Source organism: Zonotrichia albicollis, chromosome 8 (genome assembly GCF_047830755.1).
Source record: "Zonotrichia albicollis isolate bZonAlb1 chromosome 8, bZonAlb1.hap1, whole genome shotgun sequence".
Classification (NCBI taxonomy): domain Eukaryota; kingdom Metazoa; phylum Chordata; class Aves; order Passeriformes; family Passerellidae; genus Zonotrichia; species Zonotrichia albicollis.
In genome coordinates, this window is record NC_133826.1 from 14,622,266 (window position 1) to 14,642,631 (window position 20,366).

At 42.7% G+C, this 20,366-nt stretch overlaps 1 protein-coding gene across 2 annotated transcripts; it reads right to left on the bottom strand.

Annotated features, from left to right (window-relative positions):
- Positions 1 to 1,974: 1,974 nt before the first annotated feature.
- Positions 1,975 to 19,458, bottom strand: MCOLN2 (mucolipin TRP cation channel 2). Of its 2 annotated transcripts, none has more exons than XM_074546054.1 (14): positions 19,127 to 19,458; positions 15,574 to 15,733; positions 13,728 to 13,901; positions 13,455 to 13,599; positions 12,834 to 12,921; positions 12,607 to 12,703; positions 12,292 to 12,391; positions 10,692 to 10,807; positions 9,450 to 9,599; positions 8,006 to 8,107; positions 7,767 to 7,889; positions 5,117 to 5,323; positions 3,902 to 4,017; positions 1,975 to 2,653 (listed from the first exon to the last, which is right to left on the bottom strand). In XM_074546054.1, the coding sequence occupies exons 1-14, from the start codon at positions 19,441 to 19,443 to the stop codon at positions 2,617 to 2,619; spliced, it is 1,932 nt and encodes a 643-aa protein (XP_074402155.1). In that variant the 5' UTR covers positions 19,444 to 19,458; the 3' UTR covers positions 1,975 to 2,616. The 2 variants fall into 2 exon arrangements, with proteins under 2 accessions (XP_074402155.1, XP_074402156.1); XM_074546055.1 differs by lacking the exon at positions 19,127 to 19,458 and adding an exon at positions 18,876 to 19,084.
- Between the last annotated feature and the right edge of the window lie 908 nt (positions 19,459 to 20,366).

Below are 20,366 nucleotides of genomic sequence, written 5' to 3' on the forward strand. Positions count from 1 at the left end.
TCCAGCAAGTGTGTCTTATCTTCTTTTTCACAAGGGAAAAAACCAGAACACCAGATGGTGAAGATAAAAAGTGGTTTCTACAGCACATTAGTGATCTGCTCTAATATGGTAGGGCTGAAGCAGCAGTCTAGCTAGCAAGCATTTCATATGATTCAAATAATAAAAAATCAATACTGGACAAGAAAGCCTTATGATTCCATTACAGAAATCAAGTCTTAAAAACAGTTAAGAATTATTAAGTATTCTTTGCATTTCTTTTGTTGCTAATGCTTTCCCTCATTCCCTGAGGGGTTCTCTCATGAACAAGTATTTATGTGAGCAGTGGTTTTGGCAGGTCACATCAAGAAGGAGCTGGAGGCTGAGTGAGGAGCCCTGGCTCCTGCACCATGGCTCGGTGTCAGGGGCATGGAGGCACCTCAGCTGCTCCAGGGAAGAGGCACCAGCCTCTGGAGGGGATGAACCTGCTACATTGTTCATGCCTTACACCACTAATTACCCACACACTTGCTTTACCATCTGCTTCTGCTAGGTTTCAGTCTCTAACCCAAGATTTCTGCCTGTACTGGCAGAGGGCACAGCAGTAAGGAAAACACAGCTCATTTTCAGACATGATGGATTTAAAATGTTTGATTTAGAAAGAGGCACTCCAGAAAGCTAACTAGTAAAATAGCTGCAAATTCAGAAAACATCAGCATCTTGTACATCACCAAATAGACTGCACATTGTAAGGGACAGGGGTACCTTGGCAGCCAGTTGATGCTGACCCTCCTGCAATCTGCAGAAGAGTTCTTGGGTTATCCAGGGCCCCAGAGCACACACCAAAATACTAACGTTGCCCCAAACAAGTTCTGCAAAAAAACACCAGGAGAAAAGTTGACTCTTCCGTCAACAGTGGAAGACAGCAATGCTCTGTTCTAGATCATACAATTTTTGAAAAGACAGTTAGAGAAAATCTTTGCTAAGAGCACAGTGTCTTGGTTATTGGTAGCAATTTCAGTTATGGCCACAGCAACACATTGCACATCTGGGATGGAAAGAAAATTCCCTGTCCCAAATACATCTCAGCAATAGAAGCATTAAAATGTGCAGAACCTGGATGCATCAAAATCCTGACACCAAAAATCTGTTCTAGACACCCAGCTGCAGCCAAAGCAATGGCATTCACTTTCAATAGTAACAGTAAAAGTATAATTGTTACAAATGTAAACACTAGGCAGGAGATTAAAATAAACAAAAGAAAGGGAAAAAAAAGCTGCCACTCATCTCACTCTTATCAAGACATCATTTTGAATTGCCTTTGCCATTTGAAACACTGACAAGGCAGAACCTGCAGAGAGCACCATTAGTGGTTAAGAACACACAGCAAGATTTAGTCCAAGCCAACACATTGACATAATCTACTAAAAAATGGCTTTTTTAGAGAGCAAATAGTGCAGAGACACAAGTGGAGCATCTCATATAATAGTACACCCACCCCAGGAACTGCCAGCATCCCTGGAAGTTTCCAGAAGTACCTGGTTAACATTTGTGCACTATTGTCCTGGAAGTGCTTTTAAAGTTCCCCAAAGTCCTCTGTTCTCACTGAATAAAGGTTATAAAGAGCCAGAGGAAAGTACAGTCTTTACAGCTGATCATCCCCAAGACAGCTAGAAAGTCACCTGAGCAAGCCAACTGCAAGGCTCAGTTGCCACATATTTTCTTCCAATTAACGTGTGCTTGAAATAGAAGTAAAATTCCATGGCACTGTTTTTGCCTGAATTTGTCCTCTGGATTATGACAATACAACAGCATAATACTACCAAAAAAAAAAAAAGAAGAAAAAAATATATTTCCAGCAGCCTTCAGATAATGCTTACCATGAAAGTTTTCTACCCTGTAAAGAAGTATTTAATTATAACTAAAGCAGTAAGTTGAATCTGGACACAGTATAAATCAATATTGTGGGTATAATAGAAAAGACAGCCAAAAAAGATAAAAGGATAACAAACTGCTTTTTAGTAAAGCTGTTAAAGAAAAGACTGTGACCTATAAGTGGTTTGTGGTAAAATTATATACATGAGGGAAAACAACAGTTATTTTCCACTTTTGTGCAGCTTTTTTGTTTTACATAAATTTAATCCAAATAAATAAAATGTGCCAAGTAGAAATGACTGGCTGAATGCAACAAGTCAAGTCATAAACTCCTCCCTTCATGACTTCTTTTTATTTAATACTTTTAAACACAGGATTATTTTTTAAAAATTATTTTTGTATAATTCTTTTTCTTATTAACAACAGTTGATTCAAGGCCATTTTTCTTCCTCCTCAATGTCATTAACCAGCAGAGCTTCCACAGACAATGCTCAAGGATCAGTCTTCTCTAACATGACAGAACTTGAGGCAAGAACACAGAATGCTTCACAGCTCTCCTCCAGACACAGCTTCTGGGTCTCCTGTTGGTCAGCCAGCTGCTGTCACATCAATAGATTTCTCCTCCCAAAGCCTGAATTAGCTAAGACAAGTCTGTTCATGAGGCAGATCCAGATGGCAGGTTCCACTGCAATTTGGAGAATTATCCTTCTCCACACCACTATGCTCTCTTTGCATATATCAGTAGTGAATTTCAATGTGCAGCCATCAATTAATAAGTATCAAGTTGTCATCACTCTGTTGTCTGCAAAGAAAAAATTCACAATTCTCCAATCAGCAAGAAATGCAACAGGAAGCACCTACCCATATGAGCTCAGTTTTGATCCTTTTGTTCTCTGCTCTCCCATTTCCACATACAACTCTGACTCCTGCACTGGACAATGATGCACAACCTCCCACAGTAGCAAAAGCTAAAGATTATCACTCCATCACCAGGCTTGTGCCCTCAGTACTGCACAGCATATTATGGTCTATGTTTATTGTGCTCAAGCACACAAATCTCTCACTCTGCACAGTGACTTGCAGGTGAAACCTGAAATTCTAATTAACTAATGTTAATTAGTTGGTTTTCATTGTGTGCCCCCAGCAGCCACTGGGATACCTGCCCATCATCATCATCATCTCACATGTTCCTTTTGTGGCTATGGATCCCTTTCTGCAAGGGTACACCAAAAGCATAAAACTGCATCTCCCAAAAGCATCAGTATATCATTAGACAACAATCCTACTGCTAGAAGAGGAATTCTTACACCAATTGTGATTAATTGTTCACATTTTAGTCCGCTCATTCTCTCATAGCCTGGCTTCCTTGCACAGAGCCCACAACCATTCTGTGCACATGAATGGATAATCCTGGCCTGTCTAGGGACAGTGACAAGACCCCTCCTGTCTCTAACAGGATTCAGAGGTGTGTTATGCTGCCTCAGAAACACAATTCAAAGCAGACCAGCAAGCACCAGATGAGGCATTTGTCTCTCACCACCACCTTAAAAAGGACCCTTGCCACAATGCCCACAAGAAGACATTTACCAGTGAGTTTCCAATATTCTGGCAGATGGTATTCCAACAGTGTGCCTCTGACACTGCATAGTTTTGGGATCAAGCACCTGCAGCTGAATCACCCTCTCACTTTCTGCTACCACTCCAAGCTTAGTAGCAAAGCTTTTTAGAAACAGACAGCTTGAAGCAAAAACTTGGTTTGCTCCAGAACCCTTGGTAGTTTATGCTGCACTCCACAGCCCTCTCATCAGCTTCTGCATAGCAGTTTTCATAGGAGTACAACAGTTAAAACATGTTTAAGCTCAGAACTGCTTCCTTTGCATCAGCAGCTGACTAAAGATCTAACATGAAGTAAAGTGCAGGAGGAACAGCAGCACCCAAATATTTCCAGGCTGAATTCTGGATGCTCCAGCATTCGTGAAGCAGCATTTTGCAGTGAGAAGCTAACTGTTGTACTACTCAGGAAAACACACATTAAAAACACCCTACTGACCTCCTGCAGCAGCAGATGAGTGGCAAAGAAGTTCTGTCTTTTCTGTAGCCAGCACTGCTATGGTCTTTTAGAAATTCATGTAAATCTGTTGCTGGAAAACCACTTTGTTGGTATTTCTGAAAGAAAAAGCATTTCAATTACAACACATGAGAAGTTACTGGGCATGAAACGTTCTAAAATTTCCTCTAGTGTATGACAGTTAAGCCAGATTATTTGGTTCAATAATTCAATATGTCTGTAGGAAGGAAAGAATCCATTCCCATCCTAGAAACACTACATAGCTTGCTTTGTTCCACCAACAATGTAAGTGGCAGAAAATTCACATTGTTCCCAGACTCTCTTATGTTTTGTTTACTGCCCATAAGGCCAAGCAAGTGATCTCAGGCCATGATGGTTTTGATTCTCCCTTGTTCACAGTGAGATGCTGTGCTCACTGCAAGTGCCCTGGGCTCCTTTTCCCTAAAACCTCTAATTCTGGATTTGAAGGGTTCCAGTGTGACCATTCAATATTGCCATGCTGAAGAAATGCTATGAAAAAACAAGTTCAGCATACTGAAACAGCTCCCAGTTGATCTGTTTAAAATGTTCAGAGTCAGTAAAACACCATTTTGCAGATCAGACCATCCAGTAAACTAAGAAGCACAGACAATTAAGCTATATTTTGGCGTTCTTCAAAAGTAAATCTCTTGCTTGGCTTGGAAGTTGTAGTAGGTGTCAGACCAGCCTTACACCAAGACAAGCAAGAGATGAGGGCTGGAGGGTGGGATCCACATTCTCTCCCCCTGGCCACTGAGGCCACCAGCAGCACAGAGGGCAGAGAGCACCTGAGGTCAGAACAGAAGGTAATTACTGAGAACTGAGGTTCACTTTCAGACAGTCCATACTGGAAATGGATGGCACAACTTTAACTGGAACGAGAAGTAGTGCACCTCTCAGAAGACATTTCCTTTTAACCACACATTTCTAAGCAGCACATTAAGGAGGCCTGGACACCTAAATGACTTTAGAGTTATCTGCCTGAACCTTTCCAAACTCCTGCCAAAGGCACATCTCTGAGATGTCAGCAAACCCAGCCACCCTTTGCCACAGACTAAAGGAAAATATTTTAATAATCCCATCACACATCCGAAGCAATGGTAGATGGCATGGTGTTGAGTGATTAACAAGAATGAATGCAAAACTGAATAGAAGTGTAACAGAAAACAAATGTTTTACCTTTATGGTGTCATAGGAGTCAGTAATGAGTGCAATGAAAAGGCTGAGGATCATGTATATGAACAGACTGATGAAGGAGTACAGATACAGTCGGCTGAACATCCACACCAGGGAACTCTTCTCTTGGATTTGAGCAAATGTCGCAAACATATCATCACCATTGACCAAAGAAAACAGACATTCAGCCACTGTGTTCAGATCCTCAAACTAGAAAATGAGTACAAATTATTAGCAGAATGTGAAGATCAATCAAGAGTCAAAGATTGAGTTTTACTCAAAGCAGACAAAAAAGCCAACTCGGGCAATTAAATGCTACCACACTTTCCATTCAGGCCAAAATATACATCAGTAATAGAAACATGTAGAATTATCATCTTGACTAAGCACGATGTGTTGAGATCAGACATAGGAAAATTTATTATCAAGAAATAAAACTCATGATGTTCAACAGGCAGAACAGTCAATAACTGACCACCACAGAAAGCTACTGAATTATAGGCAATTTTGGACCTGCAGAAAAGTATAATTCCATCTCCCAAAGCACAGCTGAAGTGATTTCACAGTGCCTATACAGTAAATTAGTGGTAGCATGCTGGGAACACACCCACATTCTCTGGCTTCCCAGCTCTGCAGCATCACTGGAGTATGGGTAATAAATCAATACTGTGTTCAGGGGCCAGAGTCAGCACAGCCTTCAGAACTCAAATGGTCCAAGCTGAACTAACAATCTGTCACTCAGGAAGACCTCTATGAGCTGTAAGTACAAGCTACAGCTTTATTATGAAGCTACTGGAACATACTCTGTACAAAAACCATGGTTTAATTTCAAGGACAGTCTCTTAAACTCCAAACTCCATTTCCCCAAACTGGAATGTGTCCTGTAGCCACCAGGTAAGCCCACTTCCCATTTTGCTCTGCCCTTCCAAATAACTGGATTTCTTAACTCTAATTTAATGGACAATATGAATAATTAGCCACATTAAAACATTGTGCATTATCAATGAACTAACACAACTGTGGCCCCACAATGAAAACAAGATGTCAAGAGGTATATGCTTGTAAGGAGAATATATTGGTGCACAGAAACAGCAGGTCTGGTTCACACCTATGGCTTATTTTATCATTATTTTTTGAGTTGAATTTTAAAGCCATTGTGCAACTCAGCAGTACATTATCCAGGAAGAACGGAGGCACGGCACAGGTAATTTTTGAGCAGCTGAAGTTTTGATGCACTGACACAGGGACATTGCTAAGGGCTGCTCACCTGGAAACCCCTGACTGACATAGCACAAAATGCAGGACACCCACCCCCTCTCTCTGACTCTAGCAGAGGGTGTATTTCTGTATTTTTGAGCATAAGGAGCTCTCCAGTGTTTCTGCACATCAAGGAGGACTCTTCCCATCTCTTCCAGGAGGGCTCGGTGCTGGAGAGCCCCGGGAAGGCAGCCCTGGGCTGGGCTGCCTTGCACGGTGCCACATTGCCTTCCTGTGGGACCCTGGGGAACTGGCAGGAACGGGAATCCTCCACAGCTCCAGCTGCTTCCCTTGACATTGATCCATGACATTTAGGGAGGAGGTAACATTTTCATAGATAAGCATGCTGTTGATTGTCCCTCCTTTGGCTCAGATAAGGTATTTGTTGCAGGGAGGTTACAACAGTAATTATGCTGTGCCTTATAATGTTATAAACAACTGAGCCTCTGGTATGGCAGAAGATCCCTCTGCATCCAGCATCCCCCAGAGAAATGGATTGTCATTTCTGGGGGGAACATGCAGGCTGAACACCTGCACTGTCCAAAGGGGGAATTCCAGTAAGCTGGAGCAATGCAAGCTCTGGGGGCAGAGCAAGCTGGAAAAGCACTGTACATGTCCCCATCACACACACACTGTGTGCACCCAGAGATCCAGAACAAGGAGTCAGACATTTGTTAGTCATTAACAGACATTTAGAGTTTGCCACAACAGGAATCTGCCTCTGTTCAAACTGTCACACAGAGCATCTGCCAAGAGGAAAAGCAAACAAGCTTTAGGGCTGTTTTGGTTTGTGCTCTAGAATATACAAAGCCTTACTCCTGCACCCAGCTTGCAGACAAGACATACCAGGCACACACTTTGATACGAACCTTAAGAAAACAAACAAACAAACCCGCAACACGCCCCCACACAGGAAGCAAAGCAAACAAGACAAGCATTCATCCATCCCTCTATGAGTCACAATTTAGGAGCTGAAGTTACATGGCACAGGAAAGATTTGGAAAAACAAGGCCAGAGCCAAGGAGATTTAAAAAAAAAAAAAAAAAAAAAAATTCCAGCGAACTATTTAGTGCCTCTGTAACCCAGCTGAAGTGGGATTGCCAGAAGAGGGCAGAAGAGACAGACCAATGGTCATGGCCTGGGCAAACCATCCCCTCACCAAAACAGCCTGGTGCTGGAGAGCACGCTGAGCACACAGGAAAAGCAAGAATAGTTATTTTGTTAAAAGGAGCAGGTAGAAGGAAGCACAGATGGAATGACTCCCATGTTCACATTACAGCTATTAAACAGACATTTCCATTTAAGACACATTTCTGTTGGTTTGGCTAGGAGCAATACACACATACACAGATATTCCCATCATTGCACCACAAAAGGAGGGATACTGCTGATGTACCTTTTCATGATAAGGCCCCAGGACAATCCAACCACAGAAAGTATAGCCAAGATAGATCATCCCAGCACAACAGCAAAACCGCAGCACTTTCGGCAGCGAGGCCTGCATAGTCAAAATGAGCACCTACAAAGTCAGAGGGGAGCAAAGAAGGGGGGAAAAAGCAAAAAAATTAGAGAGAGATCTGGAAAAAAGCATATATATATAAGCTTTAATTGTTAGACATTTGATTCTCTCCTTACATTGTAGGTTTGAAAGTATCCCAGGTATCGGATGACTCCAACCCAGACAAACAGAGTTGATGTTCCAAGTAAAATGCTGCAGACATCATAACTTGTGAGGTTCTGAGGGATCCAAAGAGAGCAGGTGGTCAAGTTACAAAGCAGTAGATATGTCAGCTTGACAGCTATTCAGGTTCCAGCAGTTCAAACAAACAAAGCAGGACAGTCTAATACTGAAAGCCTATTACTACATCACAAAAATCAGATCAATGTCAGCTGCAGTTATTTACTGAGATAATTTAAACACAACAGTGCTGCAAATGAAAGTACACCTATGCTGATATTCCTGAAATTTTACATGAAGCGCAAAGTCTGGAAGAAAAAAAGTCCTTAGTTTGGTTACAACACCGTTCCAAAATTAGACTGGATAACTCAAAACTTTTGTTTAAAAAGAAGGTTACTATTTGCTGTTGGGCAAAGAAGCTCTCATTCACTATTTAGAACACATGAGCCATCATTTACATGAAAAGTGACCCTTGGGACTACAGTTCTTTCCATGCTTCCATGCATTTACATCTCTGAACAGGTTCTCTGCCAGCAGATCAGAACCTGAGCATTGTTTCTATACAACCAAATCTACTTGCACTTTACTTTAGAAGGCTGGAACTGGTTGCAGTAGGCACAAGAGAGCCATCTAGCTCAAGTTTTCCTACCCTCAATCCCCACCTCAACCTACAGCCAGTGATTCCCAAGTGCTTCCTCTGAAGGCCACTCTGGGATCTGCCCTTTGAGCCTCAGTACACATGAAGCAGGAGCACCATACCTCCTACTCTGCTTTTCCCAGAACACAAAGTTTTGTGAACACGTGAATTGTTGACACACATCTATTGGAGATGAAAAAAAAAAAAGAAACAGAAAAAAAAAAAACCAAAAACACAAAACCAACCCCAAAATCCTCCTGCCAGCTGGACAAAGTACACTGATTTCAGCAAGCCCAGGCAGGGAGGTCAAGGATGAGCAGGTCACACACTGTCTGTGCCAATGCTGGCCAGGTAAGCAAGTTGTGACAGCTGTGTGTCCAGCCCCACAAGCCACCAAGAGCCCTGTGTCATTCAAGGGGAGGACTTGTGGCTTCCCAGCCCTGTATGTGCTACTTCTTACAGAATGAACAACTCAGATTGTTGGGTCTTTCTGTTGGGAACTGCCTACCACAGGTCCCATACCAGGAATTAGGGGTCTTAGAACTGTGGAAATAAGATGTTTAAATGGCCTACATGGTCTTACTGAAAGACTCTGGGGAAGAGAGACTAAAAGCAGTTATTAGATAAACTAGGAAATGGACTGAAATAAGCAAACAGATGACGATTGACTGTTATAGCTCACTTCCACCTGTCCCCAAATTAAAACACATTACACATGGTTGCAGCAAGTTAGAAATTTTTTAGCTGAAGTATGAGATTCTTACCTTGGCTTTTATTTCCATTTTTAGGATTGACCCAATGATTGTCATCACATCACTGATAATGACCAGGACGTACCACCCGTTCAGGAACTCCAGGCGGTCAGCATAGCACACACGGCGCTTGTGCTTCTCCAGGAAGAAATGCACAAATCTCTGTTGACAAACATTTAGATCATTAGTTACAGGTCACCTTGGATGAAAAACAAGGCAATGTTCAAGTTCCACACAACCCATTTTCCTATAGTATTCACTGGAATAGTAATTTAAAGCTGATTCTCAATGGCAACAGAAATAAATAGGAAAAAAATTAAGATGGATTTAGGCCAGTGAAAATGAACTTTCCACAGAACACTTGAATTCATAACCCATTCCCACCAACCTAACCATGGCCTGTTATCCCCTTTACCATAGGTTCTATCCACCTCTAACAGAGCAAGGCACCCAACTAAAGAAGTGAAATAGAACTCAAATGCAACTACAGGGCAAGAGCTCTCATTTCCAATAGAGCAAACAATATCACCTCTATGCCCAGCACAGCCCATCTGCTTTCACTTGCTCTTTTTGCTCAGGAATAAATGTGAAGTGCCTATTCCTGAGAGCAGTTTGACAATGCCTTTGTTGAATCATGTCCTCTTGACTCTTGGTCTTGTTTCCAAGCTACAAAGAGGATGCATTGAGCTAGATAAACAAGTATTTGTGTTTTCATAGCCTACCTGCCATGGACTCTTCTAACTCTCATAAGCCACATGCTTACAAAAAATCCAGAGTTAGATTATGTGCTGTGCTTTACATTTTCTCCAGTTGGAGCTGGCTTTGGGGGATGTTTATTAAGGCTTTAATTTATAACTAGACCTCTACAGGAATTCTACTCTGAAACCAAGGAAGAAAGATTTGTGGTTTGGAGGTGCAGGACACATTGCCTATTTGCAGCACAAAGAATCAGAATCATTGTGTCTAAAATCCTGGGGGAAAGAGGGGAAAAAAAGTATGCTTCTTTTGCCCATGGAGAGATACAACAAAATACTTCAAATTACAGCACCACACAAACAGAAATAAAATCCATTCGCAGTTAGCAATTGTCCACCAAGATACCTGCACATCCTTCCTAGAGGTAACAGTAAGAGGGACACCTTGCAGGAGATTTTCTCACTTTAACACCCCAAGTTTCAGCAGGTTCCCCTCACAAGACCAGCAGCAAAGCAGCAGAGACCAAACCAGCATCAAGGCCAGGAGCCCTGTGCTCACCTTCTGCAGCCTCCAGGCAAGAACGATGGATCGTGTGCACAGGATGAGAGAGGCCAAGCAACTCAATATGACAAATCCATCAAAGACTAGAATATACTGGGTGTTCTTCTGGAGAACTGTAAAGAGACAAGGCAATAAGGTTAAATCTTTCCACATCTCTTTTAATGCAAGTTATGTGACATTTTGCAACAATTCAAATACTCTCACCCCAAAGTGGATGGATTACAAGCTATATTCTTCCTGCAAGTATATCTTGAACACAGCTCAGCAGAGAATTACATCGAGACAGTCATGGAGACTGGGCCTCAAGAATGAAAAATATGTTCAAGTTCTTCAAAATAAACCCAAAAATGGGTACATTAATACAGGTATCCTCCATTTTACCTGTCCATCTGTGCTTCCACAGTGTTACAACTACATGAGGCAAAAAAAAAAATGCAGATTTGGTCTGTATCAACACCATTAAATTTTTAAAAAATTCCCACCTTAGTCTGCAATAAACTTGTTGGACTTTCCGTACTGTTTTCTTTTCATCCACAAATTTAAAACCCATAATGTGAACACAAATTAGGTCCTTTGCTTTATCACATCAACAGTCCCTATCTTTTCCATAGCATACATTTTTAACTATATGAAAGAGGCAAACACTCACTTTTAATAATTGCAATAGCCCTTCAGCTCACCTTTATTACTGAAATATGCAGGATCCCTCAGCTAGTGATTAGACACAAAATAAAGTACTCGGGAACAGGTAGTTGAAAGACAGCCACAGGAAATTACTGGCCAGAGATGCAAGCCAAGGCACTTTGAGGTTATTCAGAATATTCTATAAATTACCACTTTAATACGGGTACAACACAGCATTATCAGAGAAAAGCTGCCTTTGCCAAGGCAAAAGGCAGGCCACTTGATGTATTTATTAATCTATCATGCTATATAGCACACTAAAAAAAAATTGTTCCATCAGTCCTTTACAGCAAGTCACCACATGGGAGAAGCAGTTGCACAGTCTGCCACAGCTGCTGTTTCTTTAAGGGCCCTTTAGTGCACATTTCTGAGCTGTCAGACCAAGCCCTAACACTGGAAATACATGGCAGGTGCCAGCCTTCGTTCATACATGTCATTCATCTACCAGCAGGGGCAAAAAAAGCACCAACAGGAAAAGCAAGCTTTCAGAAATAGTATGCTTCAATCAGTTAGAAGAAAATGAAATTGAAAGCTGCAGGAGGCTTCAGTTGGAAATGTATCCAGTGTTAGTGGGTTAAATTGAGTTATCTCAGAGCAGCACAATTACAAATCTATGGAAGAAACATTCACCCTCCTTGCAGGTGGAGCTCACTGGTAACACACACTGGCATGCAGAGATGATCATGTCATCTCACAACACCCTCACAAGGATTTAATAATATTCTTCCAAAGGGATTATTTCCTAGCTCTTGATTAGCAAGCGGTGATGAATTGCATTAGGCAAGTTGCTTTGTTTTACAGGCAGGGGATGAGCAGGCTGGGGAATGTCCTGCTGGACAGACTGCCACAGACCAGGGAAAGCAAAGGGACACCCGTAAGCGCTGCTCGGCAAACACACATGCACCACACTTACCTGAGTTAAATATGTGCCAGTCTTTGCACTCCTGAATTTCAGTGTCACTGCCAAAATAGACCTTGATTTTTCCGCTGTGAGCTCTATTGTTGAAAGTTATCTGAAAATACAGAGCTACATCAGAAACAGGAGTAGCAAGATTGCATTCCAGAAAAATAAATCCTGCTAAGTGCCTTGGACACAGCATGTATTAATATTGTTGATCAGAGAGGCTTTAAGAAAGTTGCCACAATAAAGGATGGTGTAGACATAATTTGAGCAGATGAAATGTACTGCCTACAGAGCAGTATTCCAAGAGGCCAAACTTTCACTTACAGTGTTTTGAAATGCATAGCAGTCAGGCAATTCACGGGCATGGATTGTCTGAAGAGCAATGCCTTTCAGCTTGAAGGAGATTTCAACCTGTATTAGCCTGCATATTTGAAAAAGTGCACAAAGATATTTAAGTATCACAGAGATATACACAGATTGCACAAATCAGAATCCACCATATTAATATGAAAAAATAAGTTGAGATAATTTAAAGAACCTCATCACTTTACCTGTAAAATTCAAGATTGAAAAAAGAAGAGTTCAGCTTCAGTTCTGCCTTTTTACCAGTTAGTTCCTTTGGCTTTAAAAGGATACATTCTGGAAAGACAAGAGGAAAATATGTTAGCATAAAAACTTCACGGTGAAAGTGGCATTAAACTGAGAGGATCAGTGTGTACAGCAAGTCCTAATCAGGCAAAACATGAATTTTGAGCAAACCTATTCAGAGGCCCAGCTAGTGGGGTCAGAAGCAGGTTTGTGTACCAGCTTGTGAGCAGTCAGGACTCAGCTCTGAGAGGCAGAAAGGGCACCCAGCCGTGGATGGTACAGACTGCCCAGCATCCAGAATTCCCTATTTGAACCTCCTGCACGGAGGGGAACAGGTGTGTTTAAGAAAAGGAACAACAAAACACCACCTCAGCATCAACTGCAAGGATCTGTAGGTGGTTGAAGAGAGCCTCTTAGAATCATAGCTGTCTTTTCTAGACAGGTGCTAAAAGCCAAGAGGGACATAGGCAAGAAGCATGGTAATGTTCCTGATTTTTGCCTCACAAAAATCTATTTGTTTTAAGCTTTAGAACAAGAATTCAAATACTCCACAGCAAGACATTTTAAGTACAACAGTACTGTACCTGTTTCAGTAGAAACATCAATGTTCAGTGTATCATTGGAAGGGAGCATTGTGCCTTTCTTGTACTGCTGTTTACAGATTTTTAGACCTGATTCCTCATGTTCATAACCAAGGGTCCCCAGTGATATGTTCTTTAAGTTCCTGTACTAGTTTAAAAACAAAAACAGAAATAGAAGTTAGAGAAAGTAATCTTTTTTTTTTGCATTAGAAAGCAAACTGAAACCTCAAAGTTATATGTATCAATACAGGCTTTTAAATTAAAATTCACACCTACCTGATTAATAACATAAAAAATGCTATCATAAGCATCCTGTTGTGTATATATGCTGCAGCTGTAGTCATCTTCATCAGTTCCAGAATAGCCTTTCAGGAATAGGTGTTTGAAAGCAACAGTGTTTTCCTCTTTGAATGAGACCACCAGCTGGTTACTCAAACCAAAAAAAACAAGCTAACAAGAGAAAAAAAAATAGATTTGAATTTTGACCAGTGGTCAAGCACCAGCATTTTGGAAACAGCTTTAAATTACAATAAATACAAACCAGACAGGTGCCTGTTGCTGTAACTCTGGCGGGACAGAGCACCCTCTAACCAATGGCACAAGATACCCAAAGGCAAGGTTATCACATGCAGGGTAAGTGAAACAGACAGCAGCTGAGCAGACAGCTCCATCACTTGCAGATTTACACCTCATGGACCAACAACTCCAGCTGGGATTTGCAAAACCTCTGCGGAGGATGCATTTGGCAGACGAGAGAACTTAACAGGACACCCTGCTACCCCTGAAATGTTCTGCTTTGCTATGGACAAACTCCTGCTCCTTTCCTACCCCTGCCATGGCACAGGATCCGAGCAGTAAAGAGCCTCACCTGCCTGACCCAGGTGCTGCTTAAGGAGGCTGTAACAAGCAGGGACAGCAAACAGCAGAGTTACTACTGAAGACCTGTATTCCCCTGCCGTATGGATGTTCCCCATTTCCACCACCACCACCAAGGAAAACATAAACAGAGCCTAGGAACTGCTTGGTTTTCCATAAGAGCTTCCTCATACGCACAGTAGCAGGAGGATTTCCCCAAGCCTGACATCTGAGCAAAACCAAGGGCTGACAAGAAAAGTCTCAAGCAGCAGTCCAGAAAAATCTTGTGGCCTTTGAAAACCAAGCAGCAGAGCACCCCTTCTGCTCTCAAAGGACAGTGGGAGACTGGGGCAGCAGACAGAAAAATCACATATTCAGTGATAGCCAGAGAAATGGAAGTCAGGTTAGTACGGGTGGCAGTACTGAATCTTTCCAGAGAACAGGTGAAGTTGTATTTTGTGTCATCATTCACATGCAAAGTCTGTCCTGTCTTTGAAGGAAGAGAAACAACCCAGCCTGTATATTTAGCTGTTCTTGCAAACCCTCAGATGTCAGTCTTGCATTTCAAAGGTTCAGAAAAAGCAATTTCTACCTATGTGTGTGTCCCATTTTCTTCCTTCCACATGCAGTCACTGTTAGAGGACTGTAACATAACCAACTGCACTGTGGTACCAGTGCAGTTTACAAACACCCTCTGCTTTGCCTTCACATAGTATCTCAAACAGTATATGACTTCTCAAATGTATTATTTGATGACAAAAGCAAGAGGCACATCCAGTTCCTGCAGCCCAGCCATCCCATCATCATCAGAAACCAGAGCATCTCCATATTGAACATGGACAACCTAATTTCCTCATTAGATATCAGGAAATACCACTTTTTAAATACTCCAATGAAACTGTAATCCAAGAATGGAACAAAAAGCCCTACTGTGACAATAAGCCTGAAGACAGTGTTGAATTTCGTGGCAAGAGTAATTTGCTTTAAAGTAAGGCAGAAATGGCAAAAATTTGACATAACAGTTTAAGGCAAATTACTGCCCTAAAAAAATACTTTAAAGCAATTACTGCCCTAAAAATCTCCAGGAGGCTTTTATAATTTATGTTACTCTTCCCACTAGAAACACCTTTCATAGTATTTTTCCTTTATGGACTGAAGTGGGAGGTTCAAGCCAGTAACAAGCACCCAGGGATGGCCAAGGCCCAGGAGCACAGACCTGCCTCTCTTGCACACCATTGCTACTCCAAGAGTAAAACCAGAGGCTCACCTGTGTTGTAACCATAAGTATCTTCAAAACCTGCAAAGCCAATTTCCATGGTATCTGACCTCTTGCTCTGTATTTTTCACATGGGTTCATGAAGTAAAACTTCAAATCCTCTTTCAAAGCCATCTCTTTTAGATCTAAATCTGACTGAGTCATCATATTTCTGCCACAAACAAAACATATTAATTAGAAACCAACAGAATATTTTGGCAGACAATTTCCTCATTGCAGTATCACCTCAGATCACCATATGACATAAAAGGTCCAAAATAGTTTTTCGGGTTATCTTATGGAAATGCAAACATATTTTCCTGTGATCATATAATTGAGAAGCATTCAAACACATCTGATCATTAAAACACACCATTTAGACAAATAATTAATAAGTATTAAATAAGAGGTCTGTAATAGAAAGAAATGTAGACTTGCTAGTAAAAAAATGTAATTGAAACAAATAGGGACCCCTGTTAACATGTTTGTCTAAATAACCCACATTCTAGCAGAAGAAAAAGGTGTCTTAAAGATTATACAAGAGCAGGCTTTACACACATTTCTCTTATGAACATGCAGCTTCAAGGGCTACATTCAAAGGCATTTATTTATTTAAATACCTGGGCATGTAAAAATCAGAGGACCAAGTACAAAGGACTGTTGTTGTGTTTTAAATCACCTTAGGTTTCTCCTTTTCAACTGACTGGGACATTGAAAAACCTTCACCCATCTCCTGATCATTTCAACCCTGTTTTCCAGTGCCATAAACTTTCAGAACTTTCCTACTTCACACACAGACCAGAACACAACTTGTAAATTCTTTTTCTCTCTTTACATGTTAAGAGGATCATATCTGACACCAGCTGATTATCAGTCCCAATTACCATTCAGAATGTTGTTCCCAATGTTCTGAATTTTATAAAGGATACCATTTTGTCTGAGGCTCAAAACCAAAAGCATTGATTCCAAGTTTTCAGGTACTTGGAATACTTTTTAATTTTTACATTTTGTGTCCTCGCCTGTCTGAAGTGCACAGATATTTAAGCTCAAACTGTAGATCACAAAGCATATTTGGTTTGCTAGAACCAGCTGTCCCACAAGAAGAGAAATTTCAGTTAATGAAGCAGAGTAAAGCTGACACTGTGGGGTTTCCTCAAAGAGGAAGTGAAAACTACAAAAAAATCTATTTTAATATCAAAAGCTCAAAAGTTATCTTTCCATCACAGCCTTAAATCAATCTTTCATGAAGACAATGAGAGGGAGGACCATTTTGGTTTTTGAAGCAGGAAAAACATGAGAAGTTTCCAAGAAAAAGAAACTGTGGGCAGCATCCCTATTTAAATTTATAATAAAAACACACTGGACTGGCTTCAGTAATGTCTAAGATACAAAAACTTCGAAAGATGCAAACACAGCTGCCAGAAGAGGATGTGATAGTTACAGCTGTGAGCACTGACCAAGGACTCAGGTACAAAGGTGCCTCAGTCCTGCACTGGCCCCCAAAGCCATCGCTGCTCCGTACCAGCCTCTCCCACAGGCAGCAGTGCTTGTTTGTGTGGGCACGCAGAGAACAAGAGCCAGCCCAGAGTGAAACTGACAGCAGGAGGAGGGCAGGAAAGAGGAAACAGAACAGGATTAAGCCAAATCTGGCCACATTTTAAAGCATGAAGGTATGACATAAGAACCACTCCAAGACTTCAGCAAAATCCTTCCCTAATCTTCCAGTAAAAGCATATCAGAAGTGACAAATCTTTAAAATAAAAAAAGCAAACAAACATAGGCCAAAACCTCAAAATCAAACAACAAACTTTATAATAAACTTTTTAAAAAAAATATTAAAATACAGAGCATGAAAAATATACCAGTTACTCCAAAGATGTGTCAAGACCTCACAGATATTCCAAAAACTTGATGTTGACTAATAACAGCACTTTCCCCTTTACACAACTCTCACTTGTGGCTAGGGATTATTATTATTGATGTCTTTAGCTCCCTTCATTAGTTAACTGGAGAAATTATGACCAGGAAATTTGTCAAAGAAAGCAGCACAATTTTTTGCTTAAGAGAGATCAAAGATTCAAGCCTCTATCACTGTTGGACTTTGTCTTTCAATTAAAAATGAGGCATTCTCTGGTGTAGTATTTAAGAATTCATTTTTAAACAGGTGAAACAGGTAACAGGGCAACAGGTGAAATAGATCAACTGGTTTTGAACTCATTCATTTCTAGGATAGATTAAAATTTACATCCAAATAGACCACATTAAATCAGCAAAACTAGAACCTTCAACCAAAGCCCCGAAGAAGTTTAAAAGCTCCAAGAGATTACCACTGATTTACCATATTTAAACCAAACCATCTAATTCTACCACATGGTCATTAGCCTAATAATCTAAACCTAATTGAAACACGGTACCCAGCTCAGCACAGAGTAATGAAGCAATTAAATCCTGACACAGTAGTGTAATTAACACCACTCAATGGGTTTCCATAGCGTGTTTTGGAAGCACCGACACATTCAAATTTTTTTGTGAATGAAGACTAACTGTATAATGCCTGCTGAGCTGCACATCCAGGTTCATGTGTCCCATACATTATAACCGGTACTAACTCAGTTCTAGCAGCTGCATTGCTGTAACCAGCACTGCACTGCTGTACCTGGTAGGACAGTCTGCTGTTCAGCTGTTCTGTAGCGAGGCATTTTAGAGCTCAGCATTCCACTCAGCAAAGAAGTTTCAACAGTAAGGACAACAATTTACAGCTACCTACTCCTGAAATACACGTGTAGTAGTTAGCTCTTCACCCAGCAGAAAAAGCACCATTGAATCAAGAGCTAAAATGCGCTTAGTAAGCGAGCACAGTCACTTTCATTAATGAGTAACTCACTAGAGCAGCGACACTAACAGTGCCCATCAGAGCTCCGTATCAGCAACATTTATCTACTCGAGCTCTGTATCTTGGAGAGCTATTAACGAGAACCCTGCGGTCCTAAGGTGGCAAGAAGGAGAAAAAAACCGGGGAAAAAAGCCATCACTGAATTGAGTTCTACACGACAGCCTGGGCAACCCCAGCTTCACCTTCCCGATCTGTCCTAAGCTCTCAGCACTCTGCCAGAGGACGGCACCGCTTCGCTCTTCTCAGAAGCGGAGGGGAAAGCGCTCCCGTGCGGGGCTCACACCGTCACTGCCGCGCTAAACGCGCCCGGCAGCCGCGGGCGGAGCGGCCGCAGCAGGGGCAGCGACGGTGTGAGCCCTGCACGGACCTCTGCGCTACGAGCAGCGTCCCGGCAGCGGGCAGCACCCACCCACCCACCTACCTTGAGCGCAGCCCGAGGCACCCGCGCCCGCCTCCCCGCTGTGCCTCCCGAGCGGCTCCCGCCGTCCCCGTGCCCCGGCGCTACCGCGGCCCCGGCCGGCGGGATGGGATGGGATAGCCCAGCCCGGCTCGGCCCAGTCCGGTCCGCAGCCGCTGGCGAAGGCGCGCCCTGACCCCGCTGCCCGCCGGGCGGGCTGACCCGAGGGCTCGGCACCGCGCCCAGCCCGGCTCAGCCCGGCCCGCTTCCCTCACCCGCTAACGGCGGCCCGCCCGCCGGGGAGGGACTTGAGGGGGATCTCCATGGGCCGCGGGGTTCGGCCGCTGCCCGGCCGGGGCAGGACTGCGGCGGAGCAGCCCGGGCCCCGCTCCTGCCCCGCTGGCCGCGCCGCCTTTATGGGCCCGGCGGAGGAGGGAGCCCCGCCGCACACGTGCCCTGAGCCCGCCCGGCCCCGCTGCCCCGGCCCGAGCGCGGTGCTCTCACACACACCGTGTGACTCCTGGGGATGTCCCGTGAGGGGCTGGTGTGACTCCTGGGGATGTCCCGTGCAGGGCTGGGAGTTGGGCTGCATCGCTCTTGTGGGTCCCCTGCAATTCACCAAAATCTCTGCCATAACAGGAGTTGCCTTACTGCCAAATAGTAGTTGTAGACACGGTAGTAGTTGTAGACTACAGGTGTAGTAGCTAGCCTCACCTGCAGTCTTCCCTGTAGCATGCAGGGAATACTGCAGGTGAGATTAGCTGCTGCAGAGTTAGCTGTCTTTGCGGGTCAAGAGGTATTTAGTTCCTCAAAGGATGTGGTTAAACGCAGTTACTCCAAACTAGGGTGTTCAAAACATTAAGAGGCATCATAGCAGCGACTGAGCTCTCTACCTGCCCACACAGGGGACATGGGCAGCACAGGATTCTTACACAATGCTCTCGGATCATGCTGTATTTGGTTGTGGTCACACTGTATGGGAGAAGAAGGAACAAAAGCCCAGACAAACATCCATATGCAGTTTCTCAACATTAGCTGCAAGAGCATTGTGTCAGCTCATGCAGGAAGGTTTTTTAAGGCTTCCTATGGCATTAGCTACTGCTTGAGGCAGGAGGATGCTCCTCACAGGGGCAGCCACAGGTTTTGTTTTTTACAGCAGTGTCTCTGTGTTGTCCTACCTCTGTTTCCATTCCTGTCTCCCCATGTGCCAGATAAATTATGCCTTTACACATTTTAATACTGGATAGGTATGAGCACATCTGAATTTGATTTCTTACTATTTTGTATACAGAGTGTTTACCTTCTCTTGAGAATGTGCTTCAATCCAACATGGAAACTGGTACTTAGAAACAAGTAAGCCCTCCGCCTCTTCCTCTCAGTGTAACTTCATTATGTTAGAAGATCTGGGCTTGCTGAAAACAAGAAGTTCTCCCTAACTGTATATGCAAAACATTGGCATTGAAATGAGCCTTGATAGGAGAACAGCTGCTGCCCAATACAGCACTCTGTGGCTTA

Bases quoted from the DNA above. Each gene is read 5' to 3' on its own strand.
- MCOLN2 (XM_074546054.1), bottom strand. From the start codon at position 19,443: ATGCAGCCCAACTCCCAGCCCTGCACGGGACATCCCCAGGAGTCACAC. The intron at 13,902-15,573 runs GTGAGCCTCTGG...TTCTCTTGTTAG, and splicing joins TACTTATGGTTACAACACAG to CTTGTTTTTTTTGGTTTGAG. The intron at 5,324-7,766 runs GTACATCAGCAG...CTCATTTTCTAG, and splicing joins TGGGGCCTTATCATGAAAAG to TTTGAGGATCTGAACACAGT.